Source organism: Apodemus sylvaticus, chromosome 5 (assembly GCF_947179515.1).
Source record: "Apodemus sylvaticus chromosome 5, mApoSyl1.1, whole genome shotgun sequence".
In the NCBI taxonomy this organism is placed as follows: Eukaryota; Metazoa; Chordata; class Mammalia; order Rodentia; family Muridae; genus Apodemus; species Apodemus sylvaticus.
Genome location: NC_067476.1, coordinates 137,167,415 through 137,178,114, shown reverse-complemented (window position 1 = coordinate 137,178,114; position 10,700 = coordinate 137,167,415). Strand labels below are relative to the sequence as shown.

General features: G+C 49.4%; 1 protein-coding gene across 1 annotated transcript; it reads right to left on the bottom strand.

Annotated features, from left to right (window-relative positions):
• Positions 1–9,255: 9,255 nt before the first annotated feature.
• Positions 9,256–10,162, bottom strand: Tmem74b (transmembrane protein 74B). The gene has a single exon (XM_052183887.1). The coding sequence runs from the start codon at positions 10,123–10,125 to the stop codon at positions 9,427–9,429; it is 699 nt and encodes a 232-aa protein (XP_052039847.1). The 5' UTR covers positions 10,126–10,162; the 3' UTR covers positions 9,256–9,426.
• Between the last annotated feature and the right edge of the window lie 538 nt (positions 10,163–10,700).

Sequence of the window (10,700 nt, the reverse complement as noted above, 5' to 3'; positions counted from 1 at the left end):
AATGCTTTGCATCCAACCCCAGAATCCTCCAAAAGAAATATCCCCACTGGCAATCACTCCCATTTTCCCTCCCGTACCCTAGTCTGTTTGCCTATACTGGACAGTTTTCATAAATGACATCACTCAATGTGTGGCCTTTGTGTCCAGCGTTTTCCACTCTCTGTCCTCACTGTCTCTGTGATTGTAGCATCAACATTCCCTGTGGCTGTGAAATCATGGTATGTCTTTGTCATATTTGTTAATATATCAGTTCATGGATACTTGGATTGTTTCTCCCTTTGGCTTGTTATGTTGAATGCTGGTAACATTCATGCACAAAGTAGATCTTGTTGGTTTGCATGGGGAGGTGTTTTCAAGTTATTGAATGTGTCTGGAATGGATTTTCAGGGTCCCATAATAACACGTTAAGTTTTTTGAGGAACTGCCATTGTTTTCCACAACAGCCACACTATTTTCATACTAGAGGTAGTGCTCCAGTTTCTCTGTACCCTCGCTGTGACTAGTGGTGTCAAGTCGTATCTTGTTTTTATTCTTGTCCTATTTGTTTTTGTTTTTTAATGGAAAAATTTGACCAAGACCATGCAGAGCAGACACCATAGCCGCTTGCTCTGGGGGAGGACTTGTGCCTTTGATAACAGCAGTGGCTATGACCACATGGAGTTGGGGGTGACTTTGGGATGTTCTGGGCTGGCTGGGATACATGAAGGTCTTTGGGGGAAATTCCTGAGACCTTTGGATATCTAATAAGATTCACAGCATCATTTTCACTTGGTTTGAAATTTCATAGCTCATGCAGTGGCTTACAAATAGAATCAAGGTCTACTTCTAAATCATTGTCTTTTGGTGCTAAATAAGACCACTCATACTATTTCTAGGATACACCGGCCCACATCCCACCTTCTCTTCTTGGCTTGCTGTCTTTTCTATTCTTAGAGCTGGCTGAGTTTTGCATTGCATTTCTCTCCTCAGTCATGAGCCAACCTCCAATCTAAACCATGAGCCTCCTAAGACCTCAACCCCAGGAGTGTACCAAGTATTAAATGGAGCTACATTCCCGTGCTAGAGTTGGTACCTGTTGATACAGCTGGAAAACAGGTAACACACCTGCACAACCTCCCTCTGGAACCCAGATTCCTCATGACTTTTGTCATTGATGACATTTTGTCATTGATCCATAGCTGTCTTCTTCACAGGAGGAAAACCTATGGATCACTTTATATTCTCTGTCACCTGATTTTGTACATACATTTTGGTGCAGTTCCAGTAGAAACAGGTCCCACTACCAGTGATAATCCCCCAGGCATATCCCCCACTTTTATCTATCAGTAATACTCATTTGCCTGCTGACTACTGTTCATCTGTAGAACAGATGTTCAGAGGCAGGCATCCCAGCCAGCAGACCTAGGCCTTGTTTGCCCTTGGGATGTCATACCCTAACTTACTTCAATGGGCTTGGCCAGGAATCTGAGAACAGGTCAAAGGGCAAGCATGGCAGAGAGTGCGGGTGCAGGCAGTGAGGACTGACAAGGCTCTGGTAACTCTCCAGATCCTAGAATGCATCAGAAAGTCTAAGCACCCCACCTAGGCAGTTCTTGTGGAAGCGGAAGGCCCATCCTCTACTCACAGCAAAGGACCCTGGGAAACCACATGCACAGTGTCATTCCAAATGAGCTACAGAAAGCAAATGATGGGAAAGTCACAGTGTAATGGTTCAGGGCAACTGAGTAGGAGGGGCCAGCCTGGAAATTCCAGGCAGTAAATACTCATTTAACTGAGTGGCCAGATAGCTCATCATCATGCTCTAAGAAGTAGCAACTGTACAATAGCAGCTGTCCAGGTCTGCATCAGGAAGTGAATGCTTTTCCCTGTCACCTTGTGCCCAATTCAGCTCACATTCAGTTCCTAGTTCAAGGCTCAATGGACTGACTTCACCTGGTTGCAAGAACCTATCACTCATGCTCTTTTCCCATCTCTGCCACTGGGAAGGTGCAGTGGAACAGGTCTGCTCGGCCTCCTGTCATCGTGTAATACAACAATGTAGATGGGTATCTCCTTGCTATCTCCTGAGACTCCTGTATGTACACAGTACATCCTGAGCCCCAATCCACAACTCTAAGCAAAAACCTTCAAGGTCTTGTTTGTGAAGTCCAGTTGTAATTCATGGATCACAAGGTTGGAGAACAACAGTGAAGGGAAGTCTTTCTATTCGGTGCCACCACCAACAAAGCCCTGTTAGAAATGAGTAATCTCAGGGACCACCCAAGGCTTATCACTTGAATTATTTTTATGTGTATGGGCATTGTGCCTGCATGTACGTATTTGTACTAGATGCATGCCTGGTACACACAGAGGCCAGAAAGGGTATTAGAGCCCCTGGAATTGGAGTTTCTGATAAATGTGAGCTGTGTTGGGTATTGAACTCAGGCCCTCTGGAAGAACAGCAGCTGCTCTTAATATTGAACCTTATCTCCAGCCCCAGTGAACTTGCCTTTTGACAAGTTTCCCACCTTCCATGTGCACACTGAATTTGAGATGTTCAAGTGTAGAAATAGCCCTTTATCTTCACCTGGATAAAGGGAGCAAAGAACTGAGTCAGTCAGCCTTAGTTGATAGCATATATGATTAGTGAATTCATATTTTCATTTTCCCTGGTTGAACCCCTAATATATACTCCATTCCCTTAGCCTTATGGATCATTTAAGCATATTTATTTCATAAATGTCTTTAAACATTTGGGTGCCCTTGTGGGATAACATACTCCAGCTCATTAATCATTCAGCCTCACTTCTGAACCTAAGAGGGGTAGGAAGGTCTGGTAGTTTGACAAACCAAGTGTGGAAATGGCTCCAGCACATTATTGGTACAACCTTCCTGATGTGTGAAATGGTGTTACCCTGCCTGTGTGGTTACTGGAGAGTCTCACTAAATGTGTCTTATCAAAGGTAGAGGGAGCTAGCTCATTGGGTGTCAGCAGCTATCATGGAAGTCACACTGGTTAGAATGGAGCTCAAAGACAAAGGGGAGGAACTCTGGGCCAAACCAGTGAAGGAGACAAGTGTTTATCTGTATGCACAGCTTCTTAGGCCAGGTTGTGCTTACTACAACCTGAAGTGAAGATTGGGGCATTAGTCATGGATGTACCCCTGAGGGGTGACTGATCTAAATCAGCCTGGCTCTAAGACATTTCAGTAGAGCATGAGCATGGTCACCAGGCAAAATCAATCCCAGAATCTGGAAAAAGTCAGGACCTGACTGAGAAAGAAATTCTACCTAATCCCAAGGATGGGCATAGACTGAACCAGACTGTTTTCTGGGTGTTCCTCATATTCCTGAGCACTAGCAGAGCCCAGGTTAGAGGTGGGGGGGGGGCATCTGATACTGCCTGGCACAACCTCCACTCTACAGGAGACATGCCCAGTAAGCTCCTTTGAGGATGTGGTCTCCAGGCTGGATTTGGGATCTGCTGGGCCATGCCACATAGCCCGAGGCGCCACTCACCCTGGTCCTCTGGGGTTGGCAGCCAGAAGCTACTCTGCAGTAAACAAATGAAGAAAGCTAGTCCACGTCAGATGCATGAGAAAGATTTCCTGAACACCATAGAGCACAGAAACTCTTCACACCCAAGGCTTCCCTGCTTAGTGTGGACTAAAACAGTCGGGGTCCTTGGTCAGAACAGGCCAGTTCTTCCTCCTAGCTAGCCTGTATGGCAGCACCATGTCAATTCAGCACCCTGGTCAGCACCCCGCCTCTGTGGTCTTGGGAGACCTCTAACTTCATAAGCTAGACTGTTTTTCAAGCCAGGATAACCTAGTTCTGGAGGTAGGCGGGCATCTCAGAGTGCAGAAAGGACCTGTCCCTCTCCCTGGTCCCTGACACCACCATATCCTCAAGCCAGTGCTTTTCATCTTGGAAATTCTCCAGATAAAAATAGACCTGAACTTTAGAAGACAGTCAGTATTCCTTGGGCTTTCATTTCTTGAATGCTAAATAAAGCTCTAGAACTGGGCATAGCAGCTATTCAAACCTGCTGAATGGATGAACAAGGGTTCTTGGGTGGGAGCCATGGGGGTCATATAGTCTCTGGTCTGTAGTGAAGGCACCCACCTCGATGAATGATTCAGTAAGCCCCAGGAAAGGGAGTTCTGCATCCCTGACCCCAGCAAATAACCCAACAGAGCTCACCTCACCATATCTTTGTACCCACAAAGTCCAACTGCCAGTTGTGATCGAAAACCATGGGATTCTGGTGACCACAAAGCAACAGCTGGCCAGGGCCTGAGCAGACACTCCCCTTTAATCTTAGCGCCACCATCAAGGCCGTCTACTGTGTTCACTGATGTCACCTGCAAAACTCTGCAGGAATTTGCATTTGGGCTCCTGCTTTACTCTCTGATGGGAGAGAATAGGGAGGGACTCCCGGGAGAGTGTCAGCACTAGTGACAGCTCACCTCTGGACACCTAACCCCCCCCCAACCCCACCCCACCCCACCCCAAATAACTTCAATGAAAGAAGATGTGGACACAGGAATCAAGGGGAGGAGACTAGAAGAAAGGCAAGAAGAGGACAGAGATTTCTCTGAATGTCGCTGGCCCTGGAGTCAGTACTGTCTCGGATGCCACACCTCCCAGGAAGAGGTTGGCATGGCAGCTGCCTTCTTTTCCTGTCCCTTTGTTCCTCTGGGCCAGAAGAATAGGTGAGTCTCTTTTCGCTTTCTGCTTTTCCTTAAGCCCAGGAGACCAGCAGCTGCCACCTTAACCTTGGAGACTCAGAAATCAAGTGGGAAAGGGCTGCCAAGTTGAGGCCCGGAATCAAAGCCTGGCTGGAGTAAGAAGGGCCTTAAAGGAGGGCCAGGGTGTGCTGCACTGTTGCCTCCACAGTGCATCTGATAGAGAAGATTCTTCCAGACAAACCTGCAAGTATAGGGAGGACAGATGCTGCCACCACATTACCACACTCATGCCTGTGCAGATGCCTCACAGGAGCCTGCATCTGTCCCTCTTAGATGAAGCCCAAGCACCCACTGTGAGTCCCACTGCACGCTCCTCAGTCACCACCTGCCTACTGCATCTCTCACCTGACGCTGAGGCCTGAGCCTCTTGGTCACATGTCTGTCTGTGTGTGTGGGTGTGTGTGGTGTGTGTGTGTGTGTGTGTGTGTGTGCCTGTCTGTCTATCTGTCTGTCTGTGTGCCCAGAGTCCCTACCACCAACTCTTCACATCAGTACTTTCTATTTGTTTAAGATTCCCATTAAGCACCCCCTTTCCAAAAGAACCTTCCTGACCCCCACATCACACAGGTCTCCCTCAGTACACACACACACACACACACACACACACACACACACACACACTGTGATCTGTGTTACAGCACAGCCACACCATCCTGCACAAGTGAGCTAGAGCTGTGTGTGTGTGTTGTACCATGGAAGGATACCATGAACAAATGAGATAACAGATAGCTGGTATTTACTGAGCTATTGGGAAATGCAGGGCACTGTGCTAAGTGCTTTAAAGGCATATCACTTACTGCTCACCAGTCTTAAGGGGAAGGTACTGTGATTAGCACAGCCCCTTCCCAGGAGAAATGGGCCGGGAAGCACTGAGCATTGCCAAACACCTGCATACTCAGCCCTTATACTGATGAATCAGCCTCCATGGACCCTTGGGGTTTGACTCTTGCTCCTATGAGATTCATGTAGGAACAATGCTCCAGCACCGTGTGCCACCCTCTGAACTATGAAGGTGTCATATACTGCCCATCTACTTGGGACAAACCAATTTAGGAAGAGGAATGATGTAGGTAAGAGGATGCACAGGGGCTCAAGGGCAAGAAACTAGAACAGGTCTGCCCATAAAGACCTTAGTTCTTCTCAAATGAGCAATCTGGAAGCTTGGGCGAGCCTCAACTAAATCTAAGTAACTCCACTCTAAAGATACCTAACTGCTGGCAAGTAAATGTTAGCATACCTCCACTAACAGGCACTCCTTTCACTCCAGTTCAGCCAACACCTCAGGAAGCTTCTTTCTCCCAGATGAATCTAGCCCTGAGGAAATGAGGGAAAACCAACACGCAGATTGGGAGGTACCGCTCCACCAATATCAGGCCCACTGACATCCCACTTCCCCTCGAGCAGAACCTCACCTCTGACTTTTTGAAGCCTCCCTCCTACCCTTTGTCCTGCGCTGTGCTGGCTGACACCCACAGAAGTGGTGACAAGTAAGACATGGCTCTCCCAGTTCCCAGCTCAGTCCCCTTTTCAAGTACCAGGTCTCTGGAATCCCCCAAGAAAAGAGCAAGAAGGCAACTGTGGAGGGGATGGATACTGGGCTGTTGCTGGGAGGATGGCATGCTAGAGGGGAAGAAACCATCATCAGTTTTCCAGAGGATGCCCTGGTTTAGAGCTCTGCAGCCAGAGGGGGAGTCCTTGGCTTCTGAACAAGGTCAAATGAGAAAGCTGCAGAGGTGTACACAGGGCGCATGGCTCATGAGAGAGGGAGAGAGGGGGAGAGAGGGAGAGAGGGAGGGAGAGAGGGAGAGGGAGAGTGCATGCACACACTGCAGAGGTGTGCACAGGGCGCATGGCTCATGAGAGAGGGAGAGAGAGGGAGAGAGGGAGAGGGAGAAGAGAGAGAGAGGGAGAGAGGGAGAGTGCATGCACACACTGCAGAGGTGTATACAGGGTGCATTACTCATGAATATGAGGATGTGTGCTTGTGTGCACAGACACATTTGAATGTACACAGAAATGTGTATATAGGGAAGAAGACATTTGAAAGAAAACCCCTAGGAAGGTGATGCTATTCCCAAGAAAGGGGACAATCAATGGTGGTGGAATCAACCATTGATACCTGTTGGCTGGGACGTCCACATCACACATGCAAGGAAACAGGCAGTGACAGTCTGGGCCTAGACACTCTAGGGCCTCGGATGAGTAAGGGGAGTCAGGACTTACATTCCTCTACTGCCAGGAAGTATCTCCTGGGTCTAGTCATCACTGGGTTGTGTCATAGCAGGGCTGGGAAGACACACCTTTCTCTATCAAGAAAACCCCTAAAACTAAGCTGAATGAAGGCCCAGAGAGGAGGTTCCAGTTACAGAGCCCATGACAAACCACACCCATTCTTCTAGTCATGGGATCTTCTGTGTCATTTATACTGACCCCAAGGCAAGGGCTCTGGAAAACTGGGCAGGGATTGTGGGGCTCCAGGACCTTGTATGAGCCACCAGCTGCCCTGACAGGAATAGAAATCTTTTGTTTCATCCTTTCCTTCAAACATGAATGCCCATTATATACGCCAACCATGTTTCTTACCCGAGGGCATGACCCGGGTAGCCCACTCAAACAGAGAGGTAGGTTAACTTGCCCACACCGCCAGCAAGTGACAGGGCTCCTATTCAAACCCAGATCTTCTCAGTTCTGAGGTCACTATCTGTTGATACAATGAGAAAAGCATGATTTGGGGGTCTGGGGGCCTATGGGATGGCAGAGGGAGTTCTTAGAAGTGAGGCAGGCACTTTCCTGCAACCACAGGGACAACTACATCTAAACCCCAAAGAAAACCCACAGGGAACTTCTCAGCACTCCTCTTCATCCTTCCCCAACTCCTTCCTAACCCTCGGTCCACCGGCTGAGAGAGCTCAGCTGCAATCCTGGGGAACTGCTTTCAGCATCTCTCAAATCTTCTTAGTTCATGGACAAGGCAATGACTGCCTTGATCCACTTACCTGTGGCTTCTAAAGAAGTTTCCCTATAGGAATGCGAAGCAGATGCTCCAGCTTGGAAAACACCTGCTGTGCCTTATCTTCTAGCAGATTTAACACTTAAATACATTTCACTGTGTTTAAACTCATCTGAGTGGACTGCTCTGGGCATATACTCACAGTAGGTCCTGTGGCCTCGCCTTCCCCCTTTCCCACCACAGGACTCCACATCGCTTGGATTGATGCATTTATTATCATTGTCAGATTTGGGAAGCTGGGGCCATCACTGGCAATGTCTGATTTTACTGTAATTCACTTAGATTGGTTCCTGCCACTTGGTCCAGGATTTCCCTGCTCCAGCTGGGCAAAACTGACCTCTCTAAAGAAGCCCCCGGCCTGGGACCTTTGGAGCTCTTGAGCTTTGTTCTTTTTATGCCACACCCTCTCCACACCACGGCAGAACTTCCAAAGCCAGGCTGCACCATGTGGTCCCCTTCAGCCTTCCCCCCCCAGCCCTCTGCTCCAGGCAAAATCTGCCAGCATGAGCAGACATTTGATCTGTCTCAGGAGCTGTGGTATCATACTACCCAGGTGTCAAGCTGTCTGGGCTGAAGGTTTGTGTTCCACAGTCAGGACCTCTCCAGCCCATGGATCCCATGCTACCCCATATTCTGCCCCCCCTCCCCAAACAACTAGGATCTCAGCTTATACAGCCAGCTACGAGGGAGGTCAAGGACTCATGAAATGACCCTTTTAGAGTCTTCCCATAGCCTAGATAGTATGTGCTCTGGAAGTCCTCAGGAACCTTTTTGACTGGACAGTGCCTCCCCCAAATGTCTGCCACTATCTCCTCAGCCCCTAATGCCTACTTCCATTGTCAGAAGTTTAAATACAGTTGAGTCCTCATACCCTACTGCCCAGGGGAAACTGTGCTTAGTAAATGTGTCACTGCAGGAAATTAGCCACTGTAGGAAATCAGACCTCCAAGACCAAGTCATACGGTGCCAAACCTACTCACCCGGGGTCTGTCATGAGATTGCTGTCCCCTGGCAATGGTAGTCACCAATGCTAGGCCAGAAAGTGACACTGACAATGGCCAGTCCCTACCAAATACCCTCATCCCTTGAAGGATGGCCAGAGGCAGACTGGCGTCCTATTCTCAGGGCAGATGTGACCCATGCTGAGGCACCCGATCCTGCTCCTCACTGCAGAGACTGAGCAACTGAGGTGTGGAGTGGGGGTGCTGCAGGGGGCTCACCTCAGAACCAAGTTTTCCCATCATCGTGAAGCTACACCCTACTCTAGATGGTCAGGTCTGAAAGGTGCCCATACGTAGTCAGTCAGCCAACCCTCTTACTTGGCTAATGAAGACAGTAGAAGTCTCAGAATTCCTCAAGGCATGAAGAATAGAGACCACCTTTCACATGACTCCCAACCCTGAAAAATGCCAAGTAACCTCATCTTCACTCATAAATCTAAGTGATTTCCAAAATGTATTTTTAGCAGCAGAAGCCATCCTCAAACAAAGCCTTATGCAAAAACTTCAAGCTGCAAACACGTCAGCAGTGCTTGCCTGAGTACCACCTAAGCCAGGCCCCAGGCTGCCCCCACCCCAGCACCAACACTCTATCCACAGCACCCTCTGTGGATGCCACTTTGAAGCCCCAGGTTTTGGGAACCTCTGAGCTCTGCAGCTAGAGCAGCAAAATAGGGTGAACTGTCATTTAAGAGCCCTGGGTGGCACAGCTGGTCTCTGAGACTGGGACACCCTCGTTCTCCACTAGGACCTGGCCTCCGTCCCCAGTGAGCTGCCTCATACGCAGGTTGATAGAGCCGTAGGTCTTTCTGGATCCCCTGCCAGGGACAAAGGTCTGCCTGCGGTACAGCTCTCCCTTGCACAGAGAGACCATGAGCAGCACAGACAGGAGCATGCCACCCACTGTGAGAAGCCCGAGGCCCGCGATGATGCATTTGTCCAGATGTGAGCCCAAGCGGGCGTAGTACATCTCTAGGCGTTCCATCTCCCTTGCTGTCACTGTGTCAGGGTTGACTCGGGCCTCTCGGGGTATGGCGTATGCTGTCACCACCAGGAGGATTCCGCTCACCAAGAAAACCAGAGCAGAAACAAAGCCATAGTCCACTGGGCGGCTCACAGGTTCCAGGCCTGGTCCCTCCTCTGAGTGCATAGAAAGATCATCCCGCTGGGACCTGGACAGTGAGGGGACGCCTCCAGGAGGACTGGGGGAGTTACCCAGTCTGGCACCCCCAGGGTTCTGGAAATGAGTCTCCTGCTCCTCAGAGAAGAAGCAGGCATTCTCCACACCCATCCTGGGTAGCTCCACTGGGCCCTGTGGGGCCGGCCTCCTTGGAACCTGGGAACCATTGCTCAATGTCTTCAGTTCCAGACCAGGGGGAGATGCCATTGGAGAGAATGACCCCAGCTCATCCCTTGGCCCCTTGGCAGCTAGAAGAAAATAACAGAATGTCAGTTGAATTTGCCTGCTGGCCCCAACTTCACACTTGTCCCTAGCACAGTGGTGGGTAGCTATGGACAGTAGAGCAATGTGACTCATCCTAGGGTCCCACCTCACAGTGACTGGTATCCTTATGCTCTCTTGGCCTCAGTTTCCCCATTGACCAAACCCCCCCAGTGACAATACTAGTACCACTCTATTCCACAGTGCTAACAGGTTGAGGTCACCTCTGTGTAAGTATTAAAGATGGGATCTCATTGTGACGATGGAAGAATTTAGAATGACCATGGGGTCCGTATCACAGCCCCCTTGCTTGTGTTTAGGCAAATGACTGAGTTTCCTCTGCAGGAACAGTGTTCTCATCTGTAGCACGGGAAGCCTCTCTCATAAGGCTGTGGTAAGGATTCCATCAAGTGATGCTCATCAGGCTGTGGCCAGTGCGGCGAACAGGCAATGTTGGATGAACATGTGTCAGGTGAGGTGATGATGCAGGTGTGGCAGAGAAATGGCACAGGCACTAGTGG